Below are 23,236 nucleotides of genomic sequence, written 5' to 3'. Positions count from 1 at the left end.
AGGTTTCACTATGTTGGCCAGGCTGGCCTGGAACTCCTGACCTCAGGTGATTCACCCACCTTGGCCTCCCAGAGTGCTAGGATTACAGGCATGAGCCACCATGCCCAGCCAGATGATCTTTTTTTTTTTTTTTTTTTTTTTTTGAGGCGGATTCTCACTCTGTTGCCCAGGCTGGAGTGCAGTGGCAGGATCTCGGCTCACTGCAAGCTCCGCCTCCGGGGTTCACACCATTCTCCTGCCTCAGCCTCCCGAGTAGCTGGGACTACAGGCGCCTGCCACCAGGCCCGGCTAATTTTTTTGTATTTTTTTAGTAGAGACGGGGTTTCACCGTGTTAGCCAGGATGGTCTCAATCTCCTGACCTCATGATCCACTCGCCTCGGGCTCCCAAAGTGCTGGGATTACAGGCGTGAGCCACAACGCCCGGCCCAGATGATCTTTATATTAGATACTTGAGTCTGCGCTGAATCTTGTCTACATCTGAAACCAATATCTGCATAAGATGCAAGAGAATCTCAAGAGTTCAAACTCCCATAAACAGCACTGTTTTTAATCTGTTGCCTACAACATACCAATGAGAAAAATCACGGTATCGTATCATAAACTGCTATGCAAATGATGCTATTTGTAAGTATTAACATAATTTAGTGCTTACAGTCATATTCTCATTTCTAATAATTCTCCCAGAATGGAGTCTTTCTCTGGACTCTTAGCCTGCAGGATAGTCTTTCATCAAGAAGCTGAAATTTTTAATAACCTGCCAGCATATGTTTTGTATGTGCCAGGCTAGGCTTGATGACACAACATCTTCATTATCAAAAGAAACAGGTCTACAAACTGTAATAGGACATTAAAACATGCCTGTGCTCGTAAAGTAATGCTTTGATGTCTAAATGTGCACCATTACGATGGTCTTCTGGAACAAAGGAGAATTCTAATCCTAAATTCTCAATAGCTACACTCAATGGAGACTGCAGCTCACCTCCACTCCGAATATGATTTCACTTTGAAGGCAAAAGAATGTCAATAGGCTCCTACAAAAAAAGAGACACCTTTTCAGAACTACTTTATTTTTATTTTTGGCTTCAGATCATGGCTAAGCACTGGCCTCAGACTGTAAGGAGATTTCTGAATAATTATATTTTCCTTGTTAAGTTTTAAAAAATGATTTAGATAGATTACTAATTATTCAAGAGCTTTGCATTTAATAACATTAACAACAGTGCCAAATGTATTTGGTGCCAATTAAAAATGCGACGGTTTAAAATAACTGAAATTTAAATAGTGCACAATGAGGCTTCTAAATACAATTCAGCCAAATGTCAGTATTTTAAATACTTTTTAAAGTCAAACATTTCAAATTTATCATAGTGTAATGTCAAGAGAATTCTTTAAAAATTATTGGTTTGAAATACTGAAGCCAACAAATACTTTGCACATTAACACTTCAATGTTTTAAATTAAAAAACCATATTTTTATGGTTTAATCTTAACAGTGTTGCTTTAAAAAAAATCTATACAATATGAAATAAAATCCAGTTCAAAGAGAATACAAGGGAAATCTCTATGGGCCTCAAAATTAAATACATTTTCTTTGTTTTTATCTTTATCTAGAAGAGTAATTCATTTTGGTGTCCTTTAAATAATATGTAAAAAGCTGGCCATGACAGGTGCTGCATTTAGTCCATTTACTGATGGAGGGGAGAAACGAAGCCCAGAATAGATCATGGGGAAACCAGTCACATTTGTCAAAGGGAACTCTCTCTCCTGACTGTTCAATAGATTTATTCATCACTCCACTTTCCAAGAATAATGTGGTTCCCTCAAGTGTGCCCCTCCCTCTCTATCACTTGTGTCTTGATTCATATACTTCCGTAGCGGGATGCTCAAAGCGGACGCAAATCACTTTGCCCAGCCCACTGCTATGTATGCTGGTAGGGAAGGAACCAGTTAAGGGAATTTGCGTTGAGATTTTCCTAATCGGTTATGCTTTAACCAGCAGGTCAGCCAAAACAGAGATTTGGGATTAAGAGAAGCCAGGCAAGACTGGGGATTTCTGGATGAAAAGCAAGATAGTTTTAGAATGGCAGGTTTAATTTATATATTAAAGCATATAAAATTACTTTAATTAAGCAAATTTGGAAGGGACTAAAAGGTTGTACGATTCATCCCTTCACAAATGTGCATGGAAAAAATCTATACACGCCCATTCATGCTAAGACTTCTTACCTACAGCTCAGCTTTTGCTGGGAGATTTTCTGGCTGGAATGTACTGTTTTCTCAGCATCTCACAGGGACCAGCAGTTACATAAATTTCCTTGTATTGTCTTCAAAAACACATGACTGCTGACAGAATGCTAGTCTACATTAGCTTCCAGGTGACAACAATTCACTAATAGAATTTCTATCTCATAATAAAATACAGCTAGCTTAATAACAACAGTTGTTAGAAGCACATGATCAAGAACCACTTAGGGCAAATTATAAGATTTGTAATGTTACCTGAATGTGATAAAAAAAAATTACTTCCTAATCATAATCAATTTCAAGATGTGAATAAGGACTTTTAGGGCCCAGAGAAGAAACACTGAAAATAACCCAAATTGTGGCTCATACTTGTAATCCCAGCACTTTGGGAGGCTAAGATGGGTGTATTGTTTGAGCTCAGGAGTTCGAGACCAGCCTGAGCAACATAAGGAGACCCTCCCCGTCTCAATAAAAAAAAAAAAAAAGAAAAATTTAGCCAGGCATGGTGGCGCATGCCTGTAGTCCCCACTACTCAGAAGGCTGAGGTGGAAGGATCCCTTGAGCCAGGGAGGCAGAGGTTACAGTGAGCCCTGATTGTACCACTGCACTCCAGCCTGGGCAACAGAGTGAGGCCCCATCTCAAAAAAAAAAAAAAAAGAAAAGAAAAAAAAGAACTCAGTCAATCCCATTCATTGTGTATATGAGGAAAAAGGTCCCAAGAAAGGCACTGCTGGCAGGTGACAGAGCTAAGTAGAGAGGAAAGTACTTTCATCTCTTAGCTGAACTTTTTGCTTCGTCCCCTAACTGTTCGCAGACCCTGCGGGTTTAAGTCACCATTGAATACTCACTTGTGCCCATTTCTTTCTCCAGTCTTCAAGGCCATATCTGCTACTCTCCTTTAGCACCCATTTGTAGCACTTTAGGTAGGAAGGAATATCACAAAATGCAGTCCCATTTCCTCGGAACTCAGAGTCCATTTTAAAGAGCCAGCGCTGTATTTGCAGGTGATCAGTTATCAGCTGACTCAGCTGCTCTATCATCTGTGAGGCCGAAGACACAGCTGCATTTAATACAGTTCATTTCCTGGGATTCCTTTTTATCGTATCAACTTAGTTGCTGTACTTCTCATGTGTCTTTACTTCTAATGGTCTGTTCATTTGGTTATCTTCTAGTTATTAAGACAGATTAAAGAAGTTTAAAGTGATATAAATATGATGCGAAGAAACCATTAACCAATGAGACCAAAGACATGTTTTAAAGCACAGTCTTATTTATGAGAAATTCTGAAATTATCATTTTGCTGGCTTCTGAAGGCAAAAGAAAGAATCCTTGAATGCCTGTAATTGAATCTTGATATTGTTTTCTTTCTTTTTCGGAGAATTATGCATTTACTTATTGATTCCTCAAATGATGTTTTAATTGTTTCAAGACTAGAAAGAGTTACAGTCTTGAAAACTTTAACTGTTTGGGGCTTTGTTGAGCTTTTTACTGCTATAAACTATAAAACATTTAATTTTTTCCTCATTAATGTACATGAAATACATTTGTTTGGCTGGCCAATTGGCCAAGTTTAGTATATGTGTGATATAAACACATATATTTTAGAACAAGACAGATAGAGATAAAACATTTGTGAAAGCAACCTTCCTGGAATACACACCTACTTGACATTTTATCTGAAACAACATTTCCTCAAGAACTGGGCTCAAACACATGGGAGCTTAAGGGATAGAACAGTACTCCAAGCTCTAGTATCATAATAATGATGATGATGGTCTCTAAGATAACAACTCTCAGTAGGAGACAGGCCTTTGGCTCATGTCAGTTCTTTGCATGAATTTTCTCATTTAATACCATAATCTATGAGGTGGACACAATTACTAGTTTTCTTTTATATGTAAATAAACTGAGGTTCTGCTAATTTAAATAACTTTCCCACAATCACACAGCATTGAGTAGCAGAGTAGGAATTCCATTCAAGTTGCTTTGACTCCAAAACCTATGCTCATTCCCTCTTCACTGTGCTGCCTATCCCAACCCACAGAGAGGTGGAGAAGGGTGAAGTAGAGAAAGAAGTCAGAAGAGGAGCAAGAGAAGCCACTTTCCTTACATTCAATAAGCCATTTGGGGTGAGTTTGAATCAGATAAAAGTCTATAGCAAGATGACTTAATTATAAGTAATACTCTCCTGGCAGAGCCTGGGAGAAAAATACCTCATTAACTCACAAAACGATTTTTCTGTCTTGTCTTCTTATCAGACTTTCCAGTCTATACTTCCCAGAAAGCAACAAAATAACACTAAGCTTTTTGTCTCCAGAGCCTTCCCATGCTGTTCTTGGCTATGGTTTTCTGTACGGAAGGATTCTGTGACACTCTTATCCTCTTTTTTGATCAGATCTCTTTGCCCACAATTTTTTTTTTTTTAACTAAAGAGTGTGAAAGGGCTCATGATTTACAGTTCTGTTGAGGTTTGGAGCTACCAGATTAAAGTTATTTTGATTAAAGGCCTGATCTGTTCTTCTGGGTTGTATCTGTCCAGCAAATCTTCCTGGGGATACTATACTACATGGCAGTGTGGAAGAGACAGCAAAATGGCCATACTTGGATTCTCTGGAAACCTCATACAACTATGGGGTATTCAGTGAGGGTGAAAATTAAAATTATCTTAGCTCCCTCATTATCAAGTAGTGTTTATTGATGATTTGGGTGTTTAAATGACAGAACTCTGGTCTACAAACCATATGGTGATGAACACAGCCTAGGAAGGTTTTTTAAATATGCCTTCCAAAGTTGTTTCCTTATTTCTCTAATGTGTTGAGAATATAGATTTTATATTTAATAATATAATAATATTTTGCTGTATTATGATCACACTTTGCAGAAGTAGAAATGGTCTTTGGCCTGTTAACATCAGATAAAATTCTTTTGCTAGTGTAAGGAAAGGTGTTCTGGCACAGATTATTTAAAAATTACATATTTAGATATATTATATATTTGCAGGTTTCGACTACTAACAGAATTATTATCTATTTCTTCCAAATCCTATTATTTGTTGCTTCTGAGAATCCTATAAATGGGCATCTGTTGATGGATCCCCTACAGTAATGAAAAGGATCAATAGTATTGTAAAGACTGCACCACTGGAAAGAATTATGTGCTATCTTTAAGTGAAAATTGAACAGTGCTTTAAAATAGCATCTCCATTTTTGATTATTTAACCAAAGCTGTCAATATTTCCCAGGGAGCATGTTCCAGAAAGAGAACTTTCACAGCTACTTTATGGATCAAAACAGGAAATGCTCACTGTGTTCATGCTAGATTTAAACAAATTAATCCTAAACAAAATGACTTTATGCTATTTCCAAATGTTTATCATTTTTCTGTTTGAGTCTATCTGTTCAAAAGATGTAATAAATTTTTTTAGCTGTGATTTGTTTTATCCTGGTAAAGAGCAGAAAAATACTGCTAAAGTCCAACTGAAAGTCAGAAATACTTAATAACCTAAGTTAAAATAATCGCAGCTTTCTTTCACCAGCTTTAAGTTTATGATGCACATCGGTAAAAAGTCAGTGTTATTGATTCATCCCCATCTGCAGATTCAAAATGCTGACATGCTCAGATAGATTAGATAGGGTAGTCACTATCTGGAAAAATCTCAGTGGAGTATTTTAATTCTTGATGACCTCAGATGTATGTTTTCCAAACAAGTAGAGTAGAACTCAGTGAAATATTGGTTTATTGTTATACAATTTGCACATACCATAGGTCAAATGACATCTCTCAAATCTGATGTGTCTCTAAGGAGGTTTTTAGTCATACTTCTGAATACTAGCACTAGAGGGAGATTTTACTGCATTAAATGTGCCTGCATCTTTAACTACAATCAACATATGCGGTTCTGAAATATTTCATAGCAAAGATTGCCTGAGATTTCCTCAGTGAAGATGAAGGCAAGACTCAATATAAACATTGCACATACATGTTAAAGCTTTGAAGGTTGTTTAATGTATAGTACATGTGTGTAATAATATAATTTAAAATTTTATTTTGCTTGTAATAAGTATAACAGCCAGATATTCTGCTGTGAAGCAGAGTCAAGCAATCTACCTTGTTATCTTCAAATTCCAGTGGTGGCTAATGACAATGGAAGTGACATAGCAGCTCAGGAGGAGCCTCTCTATTCCACTCCTACTAAAATTGCCTGCGACTTTCCTAGGTTGTGATACCGTTAAGAGAAACCTCCTTCATGAGCCCATGAACATTGCCCAAGAATACTCTAACAAGAGTGAAATACTTGCTGGCAATTTAATCAGCTAATAGTATCTTCAAACTAATCTCTGCAAAGTATGATTTGTTGAAAGGCTAGATTTTTGAGCTCAGTGGCTGTGAGGTGCAGAGCATCATGATCAGGCAACTGAGAGTAGGAGGGGATCCCTAAATATTGTCCCTCACAAACTGACTCATTGTGCACTGTTCTCTGGTTTCCCAACAAGTGGGTAGGGGGGATAATTTGTGATTGGCTCAGAGTAATGGTCAAGAGGTGTACTGAAACAGAGGTTAGGAAATGTTAACAGCCATTTGTCTTCTAATTTTCTCTATTATGAAAACAGATGGCAGTTAAATGGGAGAACACCTGCCAGGGCTAACTCAAAGAGAAAACATTTCTAGTGGCTAATACATTTCTCCCCATGTTTTAGACCCTGACTATCTGCTGGAAGAATGCATAGCCACACACTTGGTCCAAGGCAAAACCAAAACAGACAGTTTTATTCCTGGAGCTGTCTTACTTCCCCTTTCTGAGATCTTTTCCCTCCTCCATTTCGATCGCTTCCTGAAGAGCGAAGGAAGTCTGCAGCCCTCTGTTCACAGGCCCTCTGCAATCTGACCCAGTGGGGAGGCTCACTCACTGGAGTTTTCCAAACCCACTGCTTTTAGCGAAAACTGACTCTCCTATTTCTTAGGATCCTATTTAATGACTGGCAAGCTGATATGATGATGAATTAATCCATGTTAAAGCATTAAATATTGATAGCAGATTAGTCCAAATGATATATACATTTTAACAGTGCTTATTCCAAATGAGTAAATAGTTTGGAAATTCCAGCAATTTCTGCAAGACTAACAGGAAAATACTTTAAAACACAAAGTTCTAAAGTAGATTCCCTCAGGCTGGGCGTAGTGGCTCACACTGGTAATCCCAGCACTTTGGGAGGCTGAGGTGGGCAGATCACTAGAGGTCAGGAGTTCGAGACCAGCCTGGCCAACATGGTGAAACCCCATCTCTACTAAAAATACAGAAATTAGCTGGAAGTCACTGAACCTGGGAGGTGGAGGTTGCAGTGAGCCAAGATCACACCACTGCCCTCCAGCCTGGATGACAGAGTAAGACTCCATCTCAAAAATAAATAAATAAATAAATAAAGTAGATTCCCTCAAATCAACTCAAATATTCCACCTATTCTTCATTGGGTAGGTCTGGCTCCAGAAGACTTGGAAATTGTCCAAGATCAAGAGGATGTTTCAAATATTTGAACAGAGCTTCACTTGTCCACCCCACATACCTGTTGCTGACTATAAATGTCATATATTCCAGGAGGAACTGTCACATTGGCACTGTCAAAGACACGTTTACCTCCAGATTTGGTACTATAAAGATGAGCTAGTTCAGGCTCAGAGCCCAGGATGGGTATGTCTAACATATCAGCCACAGCTAAATCATCTCTGTGGAGGAGCCCGCTGACGATGTAGGCCTCCGTTCCTCGGATGAGATTTTTTATTCTTTTGATTGCCTTGGGACTGTACATCAGGTGAGTGGCCAGGCACATATGATGCTTCTGGGGGAAGATCATATTATTCTTGTTAAAAGGCGTCCTTTTTTCTAGTCCATACACCTAATTTATAATGTTGCACATAATAAATACATTATTAATAGCAGGCTGGGTTATGACCTATCCTGTTGTTTAGCAGTTTAAATTGATAAAAGCTGTTGGGGTGAGGTTCCATAATCGCTCACATCTTTAGTGTGTTGGAAATAGGCTCACTGGGAATAGAACTAATTACTACACATCTGTATTTATTTGATCCACATGGAATTATCCTTCTGTCAGAAGGAAAAGAGGCTGGCGGCCTTTGGGTAATAGCGATTCATCTCTGCAACACTTCTGGCATGGTTTAACATTAAAGTGTCTGGAAAATCAATACAAAAAATGAAGAAAAAAGCCCCATAACATTCTTTACTTTATAGATTCCTACCCCGGCAACTCTTTAAATGCTTGAGTAGGAAAAAGGCACTTGACCCGACACCCTCCTTCCAAAATTCTACCACTAAATCTGCTTCAGATAATATGCACTTTTATAATGATTATCATGGTTCTAGGCAACAACTCTGGAAAGGATTCACAAATAGAAAATAATTGAAAATTTCAGCAAGACTCAAATTCATTTTTCAGTGAAAAACTCTTTTTGTTTTATTTTTGACTAGTTAGACCCAGCTCAGCAATACATGTGACTGTCTCATTCAATTAAATAAATAATTCTAGCTAGTCTAATGGGGGCAGAGAAAACAGCATACACCAAAACTAACATAACCATGTTTCTGCTTTTGAGGGGTGGGGACACAAGTAACAGTTAACACATAACTGAGATGGGGCAGAGAAGGGCCATAAGGATCTGCCGAGTCCTCAAGAGGCATGCTGGTGGGGAGAGCTGAAAAGGCAAATACACATTCTCCTTGTGCCTGTTTCCTCATCTGTAAAATGAGTGTAATAACAGTATCTACCTCATAAGGATGCTGTAAGGATTAAATGAGATAATGTATGTAAAGCACTTATAATAGTGCCTTGGATACAATAAAGACTTAATGAATGTTAGCTAGTACTATTATTATGAAAGAGGTTGGGGTTGAGGTGAATTCTGAAGGATGGGTGGGATTTTATCAGGTGAAGATGGGCATGGGAAAGACATTACCTAAGGATAGAATAAAATAATCCAAGATTGTTTTCCTCCCTCTAGAGAAGAGGGCAGCATGGCACACAGGAAAGTGATGGGGCTTTGGAGTGAAACAGGTCTGGCTTTGAATTCAGCTCTATCACTTATAAGGCTCCAATAATGTAGGCAAGTAACTTAGACCCCCTGAGCCTATTTCTTCACCTGTTAAATAAGAATAAAAATTACCCATTTGCTGGGGTTGCTCTAAGGCTTTTAAAATAAGATCGCAAATGTAAAATACCTAGTATAATACACAGCATTGATACTCAACAAATGGTAATAGTTATTATTACAGAGAAAACCCTCTTAAAAGTAAAGTCAGGCTAGGCACCGTGGCTCATACCTGTAATCCCAGTACTTCGGGAGGCCATGGCAGGCAGATCACTTGAGCCCAGGACTTTCAGACCAGCCTGGGCAACGTGGCAAAACCCCCTAACTACAAAAAAATTAGCCAGGTATGTGGTGGTACACACCTGTGGTCCCAGCTACTAAAAGCCTGAGGCAGGAGAATTGCTTGAGCCAGGGAGGTCAAGGCTGCAGTGAACCGAGATCATGCCACTGCACTCCAGCCTGGGTGACACAATAAGACCCTGTCTCAAAAAAATAAAAAATAAAAATAAAGTCATTAAAATGTTATGCAAATAATATAATGTAAAAGTGCCAGGGTCTCAAGGGAGTTGAAGGGATTTTTATAGACTAGCATCTACTACCTCAATTCTAGTGAAAAATTATCTACTCACTGCAGCATAAAAATATGGAGAAATGCTAAGTGATTGTTTCAAGGAATATCAGATGCACCAGTTTGCAAATTGTCGGAGAGTATAACTCCTGAGTATGGGAGAAAGAGAACTGGACTGGGGAGAACACCTGCATTTCAGTCCTGAATTTGTAATTTGCTAGGTGATTTAGAAAACTCAACCTTTCTGAGTCTCAATTTCTCATATTCAAATGAGGGGTTGGATTAGAAGTCTCTAGGGTCCTTTCAGCTCTGAAATAACTTTCCCTTTAAAACAAGAGCTCTTTTGGACTTATTGCTTAATGGGTACAGAGTTTCTTCTTGGGATGATAAAAAGTTCTGAAATTGATAGTGGTAATGGTTGTACAACAATGTGAATGTACTTAATGCCACTAAACTGTACACTTAAAAATGGTTAAAATGGTAAATTTTGTGTTATATATATTTTACCACAATTTTAAAAGGCAAAAAACAGAGCTCCTCTGAGAAGAGGATTTACATGATTTCCCCTATTGGGCCCTTCCTCCAGATTAGGTGTTCATTCCAAGTTCCTTAGATCTATGCAATATACCTTTTCTACCATAATTTGAAATCCTCTTTTTTTTTTTTTTTTTGTGGAAGCAGGGACAGAGTCTCACTCTGTCACCCAGGCTGGAGTGCAGTGGTGCAAACACAGCTCCCTGCAGCCTTGACCTCCCAAGCTCAAGCGATCCTCCCATCTTAGCCCCTCAAGCAGCTGGGACTATAGGTGCATGCCACCATGCCCAGCTAATTTTTGTATTTTTTGTAGAGACCGAGTTTTGTCATGTTGCCCAGGCTGGTCGCAAACTCCTGAGCTCAAGCAATCCACCTGCCTTGGCCTCCCAAAATGCTGAGATTACAGGTGTGAGCCACTGCACCTGGCCTTAAATCCATTTAAAAAACATACTTCTGAGAATGCAGTTCTAGGAAACCCAATGTTCCATTTGACAATGGCCAGTGATAGCACCTGGCAGGTTTGTCTTTCCCATCTGGTTAGTCACTGTCTTTCTTCCTTGTTTGTTTCACTCTTTTCTTTTTCCCATAAATTATTCCAATGAAGACATGTAAAAGAAAACGAACTGAATGGGTGACTTGAGTTACGATGTCCTTGGTGAGCCTTTCAGGGCACCCAGAAGAGGATTCCAAGGCAGCAATCATGGTAAGTTCACAAGATCAAAGCCTTTGACATGTGATCTCTCATTTGATCCACATGTCACTGAATCAATTAACTATCCCTATTTTGGAGATGGGGAAATTGAGCCTCAAGTGATTTGCTCAAAGTCACACAGCTAGTAAACAGCAGAGGCAGGATTCAAACCCCGTTAACACAGTTGGCATGCCACTGCTGCCACAAGTTCCCCATTTTATCGAGTGAGTAGTAAAGATCTGGTGGGTTTTTGAGATGTGAAGGGGGATGGCAGATGCAGCAATAGAACCTAATGTTAACATTCTGAGCATATTTCCAGCCAGGATGGAGTTCTGTCTCCTCTAGGTTTGCGTGTTTCTATTGGCAAGTACTCTACCCGACTCTGTATTATAGTCATCTGCGGGCATGCCCTAGACTCCAGGTAAGATGCTGCCACAGTATTGTGTTCAATATGTGTTTAATAAAGATTTAAATGTGAATAAGTGATGGCAAAGGATGTATCACTAATCACAGGTCTTGTATGACCATTTGGAGAACATCAGTATCATCAGATCCAGGCAGTGGATTAACACAGATGACAAAATCTAAAATGTGTCTAGTTCCATTGAATTATGGCTACATTTAATTTATCACCACTGATTTTTTTTTTGACCTGAGATAAAAGGTAGTTGTTTAGGATGTCTTCATAAACACTGAAATGTCTAAAAATAGACATAATGACTTTTATAAAGAGCACATTTTACCATTACAAATTCAAGAATCATATAGTAACTTGGAGAGATGTACAAACAGATTTTTGGCATGCTTTAAAAAATCTCATAGCCATCCATTTAAATGAAAATCAGCACTGATACAATCTCTCAAACCCATTAACAACAAATAAAGCAACTACCAAACATGAACAATAACTGATTTGAAAGTGAGAATTTAATTTTTGTATTTTTAAAAAGTTGATTGCTTATGAGTAATTACTAAAATAATTTAAACTTGAGCTATGAGAACTATTAAGTACTTAAAACCTTGCCTACTTGTTTCTACTCACAAAGATGTAAACCTATACTATGTGCATCTGTGAGTGCCTGTCTCCTGGCTTCTAGTCCACTAGAAGCCAGAGTGGACTAGCAGGGGTACGGTTCTCAGGTAATAGGATGATAGAGTTGAAGATGACTCTGAAATGATCTAATCCAGGATCTCATTTTATAGATGAGGACCAGAGGACCAGAGAAGTAAGGGGGCTTGCCCAAGGCCACAGGTCATCCAGGAGCAAGGCAGTCATTCCAACTCATGATACTGCTCTGGGGTAGAGAGATTTTGGTTCACACTCTGGCCTTACTAGTAACCTTGGACTAGAAAATGAGTCTTGGTTTCCTCAGCCATAAACGGAGATTGATAAAAAGAGCTATCTTTCCATCTTGATGCATTCTTCTGAGAATCAAATGAGAAACTGGGCTGGGCGTGGGGGCTCACACCTGTAACCCCAGCACTTTGGGAGGCCAAGGCAGGCGGATCACTTGAGGTCAGGAGTTCGAGACCAGCCTGGCCAACATAATGAAACCCTGTCTCTATTAAAATACAAAAATTAGCTGGGTGTGGTAGCACACACCTGTAATCCCAGCTACTCAGGAGGCTGAGGCAGGAGAATCGCTTGAACCTGGGAGGCAGAGGTTGCAGTCAGCTGAGATCGCACCACTGCATTCCAGCCTGGGCGACAGAGTGAGACTCTGTCTCAAAAAAAAAGAAAAAAAGAAACTGTATGCTAAGAATTTGAAAAATGTTAGTTTTCTCACTTTTTTTCTCCCCAATCTAGTGCCCCTTCCCCATTCTATGCCTCTTTAATGTATATGGGCATTTCAGATGTGCAGAAACTCCTTACTAGCAGTTAGCAGCCATTAGATCAATTTTCTGGCTGGAGAAAATCAGGAATTTAACTAAACACTAATGGTAGTTCTTTTTCTTCCTTGCACCCTAATGTCCATAGTAACTATGTCATTGAGGACAAGCAATAACTAGGAAGCACCAAAGAAATTCTTACATTGGTGGAGGTTATTGGAAGGTTCCCAAGAATGTACATAAACGGCAGTGATTTGTCACTTGTCCTTTCTTTTGCTTCCCCAGCCCCTGTCCTTACCTTCCTCTTTCACAGCCAAAAGTGCCAATGAAACAAAACTGAGCAGAGGGTTTTTAGGGGAATACTGAGGCGTCCAGTTATGAAAAAATAAAATCTTCATTTTGGTAGAAAAGAATAAACCCTGACAACAATTGACTGAGTATACCAGCAAAGTAGAAATGCTATAGAAACTCCCCCAGTCCTGGCAGGCCTTTCCTTAGGTCCCTCCCCCACCCCCAATTTTTTTTTTTTTGGTCAAATCATGGTACATCTGAAGTGTTAATGGGTAGTCACCCAACACATAGATGTTCCCTGTGTATAGCATGCAATCACGTTGGCAATAGAGAGACAGTTGACTTTGGTGCATTTCAATTGTAAATGAAGACAGCTATCTTTAATTACACCAATAAAAAGTCTCCTCAAAAATGCATAGTCCATTAGGTATTAAACTGTTGGCTGGTTAACATGGAAAGTTTAAATTCTTGTTAAAGTGTAGGGAAATTTGTTTTAAGCCATCTTTTGTACTGCCTTATTCTAGAATGCTGCCTTTATCATTCCATGAATTTCCCAATGGCTCTTGTCTAGGAATAGGATTCCACTCAGAATTCATTCCATTCACTAAAAAATCAGCCCAATTAAAAAAAAAAAGCCTGAACATTGTTCATTAGGAACCATCTGATATGGTAAATCAAGCCAAATTCCCCTCAGGGGAAAAAACACGGAGTACCTGTGTGGATCAGAAAAGAGAGGGCCTGGTCTAGTTCTGCTCCTAACTAGTTTTGTGACTGTGGGCAGGCCCAGCCTTTCTCTGCCTTAGTGTCCTCCACACAAAATTAAGAAAAAGGAATGGTACATGTTATAAATCCACCTACTTGATGGTACCACCTAGTAACTGGAATTAGGCTACAACTACAGAGAGTGGGCAGGGGTAGCTCCACTAAGTCTGAAAGTTAAACTGGAATATTTATTTCCTACAGACCAACTAGTAGTCTAATCAGTAAAGCTGTTAAACTTGCAATAATATTTCACCGATGTGTACCAGAGCGCTGCAAGTTATAAAATTTCCAATTTAATTTTACTGCATCCCTGAAACCATAGTAATTAGAAGACAAACTCACAGGGAAGATGTTTACAGCTTCAGGTGTGATAATTTTGAACCTGTCCTGCAGGTCACTTCTGTCCTCAAGGTTCCCTGATTTGATGGCTGCACGTAGACTTAGGATTTTTTTGTAATACAGCACTAACTCGTCATTCATATGATGGGAGCAGATGTAGATGACATTCACATTGGCATCTAAAAACAACAGGCACAATGTTAATTACTGGTGTGAAGGTAAATGACATTATGAACTCTGGCATCCGATTGGTGTTGTGCAGTTTAAAATAAAGAGCATATCCAAAACCCACGTTAAGGTTAATTTAGTTTGGTTTTGTACTATCTGAGCAATCTAACTGGCTTTTTTACAGTTCGGCATTTCTCTAAAGAAAATATAAATAACACCACCACCAACGAAATAGATGCAATGATTCCTTCAGAAGGAGGGCTGTGAGATACCTTGGAAATGTACTTTCAAATAATACATAGGGATTTAGCCACACAACTCCCATTAACATCAATGGGAATCACATACTGCTTTAAAAATTTATTCCATTAACTTCAGTAAATTATAAAACAGAGCTACTAACTTTACAAAGCTGATGAAATTGCAATTTCTTATTCTGTATGGACTTGACAGGGTCAATTCAGGGAATGTCCTGTTGAAATAAATGGTCTGATTATAACCACAGCAATAATAATTTCAGGAAACCAGCCTTTCCCTTGCTTGATTCCCAAAGAGGAGTACATTACTTAAATAGCAGGTCTAGTGATTCTTGGTTTAAAGGAAACACCATCTTAATTTAACTTTTCTCCTTCTTAAGATGTGCTTCTTACATGTAACATAGCAAGAAACCCTAATTAAATATCCCATCCAAATGGAATAGTGAAATGAGAGTATCCACTCCATGCTGCAGAATATTTCAGGGAGTATGAATAGGAAATCAGCAGTCAATGAAGTCATTCATTTGTTCATCCATTCATTCACAAAATAGCTGACTGATCTGTAGGGGCAAAGCCCTTGGCTAAATGTGGAGGGAAATACAGTAATCATTGTGGGCACGATGAAGCATGCAGACCAGGTACTTAGAGAAGTTCAGAGGAGGGAGCACTGTAAACGTTTTCTTAGGCAAGCAGGGCAAAGAGGGGATCTTCAGACTCCTCTGATCAGTTTGGCAGAGTATATATACAGAGCATAGACTGAACTAAATTCTAGTTATTTAATCTTTCTAAGCATTCATTTCTTCATCTGTAAAAAGGGGAACAAAACCACCTGGGGCATAGAGTTTTAGACACTATTAAATGAGTGAAGATATAGAAAGTATCTGGTGCAGCATCTGGCACATAGTAAGTGCTCAAGAAACAGCACAGGTGTGTGAATGTGCTCCTGGCCCACCCTGACTAGGCTGGCCAACAGTGACTCCCCAGCTGCCCCCACACCTACATTCCTTTTGATCAGTGCCTCAAGATTTAACATGAAGTAGTGTTCTCTGTGGTTCTATCCTATTGTTTCCAATCTATTAATCTTGTCTTTCCAAGCTCCTTAAAGGCAATGTTTGTACTATTTCTTATATTCCCCTAAGCCCTGGCACAGTGTGGAGTACGTAGGAGTCACTCAATAAACACTTGTGGACTGACTGAAGGGATGATGGAGAGATTCGCAAAGTTGGGAAGGTCTTTTACACCTAGACGCAGGGCATACAAGAGAAATCTCTCTAGAGACCTAGAGGGGGTGTCTTCTGAAGTGACCTAGTGCTAGGCCCAGAGCAGGTGCTCCATACATGTGAATATTTAAGTGGCTCCCATTTAATTTTGAAGCATAAACCTCAAAATAAATTAACCGAGGAGGCAGTAAGTAAATAACTTGCATCCAATTGCTGAATCATCAAATTAGTCATCTTAAGTCTTGTATTTTGAAGAAGAGACTAGCGTCTAACCAAATTACAGTAGAGGTTTTAAAAATCAAACTAATGAGTTTTTTTTTAAGTATGAACGAATAGGGCAGAAAAACAACAAAAATAGCTTACAGACTGTAACAGATGAAAAATATTTTTTTTCTTGGGAAGAAAATTTCTAGGTTACAAATGATAAAAGGAATCACGTTGCCAATTTCACCTTTCCTGTTAATTTCTGGCAAAGGAATACGTATCACTAACTCTAAGATTTAGTGTTAGTGGGTTTTATCATGTGTTAATTTTACACATGTTCAAAATTAACTGACAGGTAATTTTGGAAAGGAATTGATATGAAGATGAAACTTTCTTTGATTGCTGGTCAGTAATCAGTCACTTCCTTGCTGAACTCATCTAGGAACTGAAAATACTAGCCATTGGGGTCTGCACCTGAGAACCATGAATTCACAGCCAATATCTAGTGACAAGCCTTACCAGTGTGACTGGATTATCTTTGTTTCCCCCGAATAAGAAGAAAAACCATAGGGGATAATAATGTATTCTTCCATAAAATTATTACTTATTTTTCTATTTTCTTCACATTTTTATTTCACAAAAAAGTACTTTTTCTTCATCTAACTACTATTTCTAAACTTTCATTACTCCTCTTGAAGACATTTTATGATTGCCTTGCTATATCATGAAGACTATATACCAAGAAAAAAGCATTTGGTTCATAATCTCTCAGAAATGTTCATATAAGCAAAATATTCCATTGCAGGTAGAGACAGACTGAATTATTGAGTTGTTTAAAATGGAAGCCTAATACTTTCAAGTCTTTTCCAATAATGAGAATCTTTTATAAAGAAATTATTTCGTGATGGCTTATACTATATATAGAAAGAGATATAAAAAGCTGAAGAAAAAAATTAATTCAAATAAATTAGAGGAAAGTCTGCCCTCTGCTGCACTTCAGTGGTTTCCATCCAGTCAGGTTTTTAGTTGAAATAGCTTAGTACTAACAAATCAATCTTAAGTCATTAAAAATTTTTTTTGTAATGCTGAAAAACAATCTGAGTGCCTAGATAATAGATTAAAGCAATTACGATTATTATTTTAGGACACTGTAAATTTCTAGTACTGATGTATTTTTTGCTACCAAATGGCATTTATAAAATAATAATGATGCTGAAATATATATGAATCATGTAAAGTATGTCATTCCAGGGAGCCAGTTAAGTTGGTCCTTGATCATTTAAAATTCTTCCTTGTTTTTCTTAAATAAGGGCCAAAGAAATTGTATTTTAACAAAACAAAGAAGTTCTTATTTGATAACTAATACAAATCTAATTTTTGTGTAACCTTGAATTTTTGGCAAGTATCTCACAAACAGATTCAATGTTATTGCTTAGCTTTTGCAACCTATATTCTTAGAGCCTAATCTGAACCCGGGCCTTGAACAGTGTCAACCAAAGCTATCACATTCAGGCATCCTTCTCTCCTGGCTCCAGATGGGTGTCTGATTAAGAACTGACCAAACCAGCATCAGAACCTGACTTTTACAAAGATGTATACATCATTGAATCAAGGTCTGTATTTCTTAAAAATTCCCTCCATTAAGCACTTCACGTTTTCTAATAATAAGATGCTCTATATTTAAATAAAAGCTTCTTTTAAAAATCTATCTTAATTTTCCCCTTTTTCTTCTTATGAAAACACAATGCTTCATTTCTGATACCACCTTTCACACATTCCCCAGATACTATAAGAGACAAGACTGACACAAATGTAAAACTTTGACTTCACTCACTGCAAGATTCAGTAAATAAAGATTTTGGTTTATAGGAGAGAAATTCTGATCCAAACCTGCAGCAAAGATAATCTAGAAAACTGCCCAAGTAAATTGGTTAAAATGTCATTTTTTATTCAAGTTGATTTTACTACAAATATGTTTTTTAAAATAAAACATTTAATTGCCCTGTAAGTAGATTAAACATCTGAGCTTTTTCCTTGTAGAGGAAAAAAATAAGCAAAAAACAAACAAACAAACAAAACAACACATTCTGTCAACATCCACTGATAAACATTCCAAAGAGTCATTTGTGTAAAACTATTTACTGTACCTAAGATGTCACACAGCCTCCCCAGCTGCATGTTCTGCTGTGTGTTGAAATCGGCAATATGTTCTCTCACAGGCTGGGAATACCCTAAAAGGCAAACAAGGTGTCAAAACCCAGAAAGAGCAAGTCGATATAGCAAAATGGCACAAGAGAATTTCAAAATGTCACAGTCCATATTTCCAGGAAAAAATTTTCTCTGAAGCATCTTACAGAAACAACCCAATCCCGAAGAATGAGGTGCTTGTTTCTCGGGGGAATTAAACATTATTCTGGAAGATGTGCTAAGCAACATACTCTGTAACAGAGGGGTTCACATTTTTCAGTACCAACAAGGCTGCTAAGAATCAAAATGACAAAACATGGAGAAAATTTCTGACATGCAATATGAATGTTTACAAGGATGTGTAAGAAAATTATGCTCAGGTTAAAAAAAATATCGTTTTGGCTTCTTAATGTGAGCTTCTTATGTGGTATTTTGAAGATGTGTTCCAGAATCATTCTAAAGTGACACATAGATTTCAGATAAATCCCTTGCTGTCAGGAATATGTATTTAAATAATTCAAATACTAAAGAAATCAGCCTCTGCTCACGGTCACAAGAACTTTTAACTTTCAAAGGGCAAGAAGAGCTAATGCAGTTACTTTGTCAGTACTAATAAAAGTCCTGCAGTTTGCCTTCATTTCCACTGGAAACGTAGCAGAAGGGAAAACACATATGAATTACTATTGTCCAAAAATCTCTCACAAAAGAAACAACAGCGGAAATACTTACTGCTGGTATTTCAGGTCATTAAAAAAAGTGAATCAAAACATAAACTTAAAAAGCATGCATACTCACAAGCAGGTATAACTGCTTATATGAAATTCAACAACTGTAGGTGTAACTTTTTTTTTCTTCATTAAAATTGCTTTTCACATTTTGAAGAGATGCTTCAATGCCTCCTTGTGGTTAGTGAGCCCAAACACACGTTTCAAGTTAAACTACTCTAGATAAAGTGATTTTATATACTACATCTTCAAGATGTGACACACATTTCCTTTTCAGCATAAGGAAAACTGTAGCAATTCAGGCAATGGGGCTTCAGACCAAATGAACTCTGATAATTGGCTCTTTGCTTTGATGTCAGTGTTTAAACACTAGACAATGTCTGGAAATTAAATGACTTTACAATCATCTAAAAGTCTCTCTTTGCTTTGCATCTGGACTTAAGAATTAAAGAGAGAGGCAGAAGGACAAATGAGCTGTTCGAATCATTTTTGAAAAATTACTAATCTTTCAAATAATTTAGAGAACCATTCCACATATAAAAGCTAATATAGGCAGTTACAACTCCAATGTCTTTACGTGTGACTGCAATATTGTAACTTGGGATTTTGCATATGTATAATTTTATCTATATTCAAATAAATGTTTAGAAAGATGTATTGTGGATAACATATAGCAAGAGTATAAAAAGGCAGGAAAATGCCTAAAGAATAAAGTGTGATTAAGAAAAGTGCCTGAGAGCATTCCATGAATGCATTGCCTTTCAAAAGTAAAGATAAAAGCAGTATAATATGTCTCATTAAGATGATGTCCAATTTAAAATATAAAAGATGTCTGATCACTTTGTTGCCACATATGCAGCATGTGAGTGAATAAGTCTGTGTTCCATTCCAGTGTTTGAAGTCAGTTTTCCAACAAATTACTTGGGACCTCTGTTACCACTGATCAAGAATGCATATAAAATGTCTACATAGAATACACCCATTTTAAAGAAGTGTATGCTAATCTTGGAACATTGTTGTAGAAAATCATATGCAGTTACAGACATGAAAACACCTTGCAAGCTGTAAAGTGCTTTATAAACACAAGGTATTTTAATGTTACAAGGTATGGATGTTTCCAAAACATATAACAACGACAACAACAAACTCTGTGACAAGCAACAGACCATTCTACGTGGACAAGATACAACGCAATGTACAATGACATCAGCAGAGCAGAAGTTGGGAGTCAATATATTTTTTTAAGTCAGACTTGTTTTGTTTTATACATCCATAAAGTATATGTGTTGACAGGTGAAAAGATTTCATCTATGCTGGTAGTATATGCTAAATATAACAGTGACTTAACCACGAAACTATCAACAAGGATGTCATGGTTTGTGGGAGTTCAGTAGACATGCCCAGTGGCGATCAGACATTGCACTTTGGGATATAATCTACAATGATATGGTTTCTTCAAGGGTATCATTAGGAACACTGGGGGAGTTCTGAGAGACTATCAACCTCAATCCTGTCATATTATAGATAAGGAAACTCAAGGTAAGTGTCTTGTCTCTTGTCCAAGGTCACATAAACCTACCAATTATTATACAGTTTAGATACTACATATTAGCTCTTGTGAGAAATTTAGTTATATAGAATAAAAGACTCTCCAAGTGTGAGCAGAGAAGAAGTCCAGAAGGGACAAAGAGCTTTGGCCTCTTTTCTCACTTTTATTTTCAGTTGTTGTAGTAGGCAGAATAATGGCCCTTCAAAAATGTCCAAGTTCCAATACCCACAACCAGTGAATATATTGGGTTACATGACAAAGGAGAAATAAAGTTGCTAATGGAATTAAGGTTGCTATCAACTGACCTTAAAATCAAGGGATTATCCTGGATTATCTGGCTGGGCCAGGTGTAATTGTCAGAGTCCTTAGAAGTGGGAGAGGGAAGCAGAAGAGAAGAGTTGCTAGGTCTCTATTGAGGCAATAAGGTCCTCATCATCATGGGGTATGCCTGATCACCCTTTTCTAAAGTTCTTAGTCTCCCTTCACTGTCATTCTCTTGCACCTGTTCTTCACCACCCTTTACTCATTTTGTCATTACATATTTCTTTGCTTGGTTGTTTACTTTGTTGTCCATTTCTTCTTTCCCCTGCATCACTCTAGCTCCTGTAACCAGACTCTTAGCTACGTTAGAGCAGGCACTTGTGAAATCTCCAGTCAAATAAATGAATGAAACACGTGTGAAGCCTGTACTCAAAAAATCTTTTAATTCTTTTTTTTTTTTTTTTGACAGGGTATCACTCTGTTGCCCAGGCTGGCATGCAGTGGTGCAATCTCGACTCACTGCAGCCTCAACCTCCTGGGCTCAAGTGATCCTCCCACCTCAGCCTCTCAATTAGGTGAGACTACTGGTGCACACTACCACACCTGGCTAATTTTTGTAATTTTTGTAGAGCCAGGGTTTCGCCATGTTGCCCAGGCTGATCTCAAATTCCTGGGCTAAAGTGATCCACCCACCTCAGCCTCCCAAAGTGCTGGTATTATAGGCATGAGCCACCATGTCCGGCCTGTCTTTTAAATTCTTAGCCCTTTCTCCTGTGTGTTCTCATCACTCCCCCTTCTTTCAACTCTTCTAAAATTGGGTCTCTAAGCTGGAGAACTTCTGGAGAATTCAAAGAATGGTAAGTGGGATTTGTAGCTTTTTCCAGGTCCTCATTAGCACAGAATACAACACTAGCAGAAAGAGGCACTCTCTCTTCCTCATCACTATAGAAAGGATCACAACCTCTTTTCTTATGGCCATTCTCATTTCCCGCAAAATATTCCTAGTTTGATAGAGCGTTCCATCTTTTTTCAAATAAGTAGTTGTGAAATATTATTGTCTCTACATCAAAGAAGCTTACCTGAGAGCTGCCTCTCTGAAGTTACTCATCTACTACTTCTGGTCCCCCATTGAACCAAGGTTGCTCATCAAGGGTTACTGGCAATCATTTCTCCATCTTCACTTCTACCTTCACGGCCTTTCCTAGTCCCTTTCTGCATAAACATCTATCAGATGACACTAATTGCCTCTTTGCATCCAGCAAACTAGCTCTGCTAGGATTGGCTTTTCTTTCACAGTAACCACAGAAACCCAAGAACATGAGCAAGGCCACACTGAGTGACTGAGCCCCCTTGGCACTGGTGCATGCCTCTGTGACAGGCCCCTGTTGTTGCAGCAGATCACACGTTCTTGAAAACTCAGCTTCTTACCCAGTGGGTGACTCCTAGTTTCTTTTGTCTCCTAAGTCCTATTTCTTATAATGGTATTCAAGGCAGAGAAGAGGTTAACAACAGACTCCTGATTACCAAGTAGTAGTTGTTTATCTCATCACTCTAGCCTGGGATGGTAGTCATTCATGCCTCAGTTTGGTGATCTGGAGGAATAGTTCTCAACCTTTTTCCTCATTTTGAAACTCATGATCAGTGATGTTCAATGCATCACATCCTCCCGGCAGCATACTCAAGCTTACTCCATCCCTTTCTCTCCTAATCAAGAGAGCACACTGGAAGAAAGGTGAAGAAGAGTGACATTGATACAGAGATAATCTGGAATTGCTCCAATTCATAAGAAAACTTTGGTATTCTAATGGTAGAAAAATAAGACACATGATATACTCACAAATGATTGCATATCAGCATCTTATAATAACAGAGAACTATGATCTAGACACTGTGGTTGTAACCAGGCTTTAATTACTTATGCAAGTGTGAAAGCACAAGATACTAGAGAGCAAGAAGGTGGGTTCCCAAAAGATGGCAAGAAACAGCTCTATCTGGGTTATTTATATAGTATATCAATTGCCAGTTAGATTAAAATAAAACTAATAGTTGGTTTTTTGGGGGGCTATTGAAGGGGATTAGGGAATTTTGTTATAAAGATGTAGAAAACATGGAAGTACATTTGTTGAGTTTTGAAAACATACTCAAACCAAATGGGCCAAATGGATTCACCTTCAAAAAATTAAGGAAGTTCTCTTGTTTAAACTTTTCTCAGTGGTTAGCACAGCATTGCATGCAACTAAAGCCAGTTGTATTAGTCCATCTTCACACTGCTATAAAGAACTACCTGGCCGGGCACAGTGGCTCACA

The 23,236-nt window shown here is 38.2% G+C and overlaps 1 protein-coding gene across 22 annotated transcripts in view; it reads right to left on the bottom strand.

The window, feature by feature from the left end:
• The window catches only part of IQCH (IQ motif containing H), a 247,006-nt gene that overhangs the window by 98,380 nt on the left and 125,390 nt on the right, over positions 1 to 23,236 (bottom strand). For 10 of the 22 annotated variants that reach the window (XM_031002514.3, XM_031002515.3, XM_031002516.3 and 7 more), the window contains 4 exons: positions 18,355 to 18,438; positions 14,362 to 14,537; positions 7,807 to 8,079; positions 3,094 to 3,285 (listed from right to left, as the gene is read on the bottom strand). In XM_031002514.3, coding sequence (XP_030858374.3) covers positions 3,094 to 3,285; positions 7,807 to 8,079; positions 14,362 to 14,537; positions 18,355 to 18,438 — 725 coding nt within the window. The remainder of the gene's footprint in view (positions 1 to 3,093; positions 3,286 to 7,806; positions 8,080 to 14,361; positions 14,538 to 18,354; positions 18,439 to 23,236) is intronic. The other 12 variants (XM_031002520.3, XM_031002521.3, XM_055362699.2 and 9 more) reach the window with 3 other exon arrangements.

This window comes from Gorilla gorilla, chromosome 16 (genome assembly GCF_029281585.2).
Source record: "Gorilla gorilla gorilla isolate KB3781 chromosome 16, NHGRI_mGorGor1-v2.1_pri, whole genome shotgun sequence".
Taxonomy (NCBI): Eukaryota; Metazoa; Chordata; class Mammalia; order Primates; family Hominidae; genus Gorilla; species Gorilla gorilla.
The sequence above is the reverse complement of the archived record's forward strand: the minus strand, read 5'-3'. Positions and strand labels throughout refer to the sequence as shown.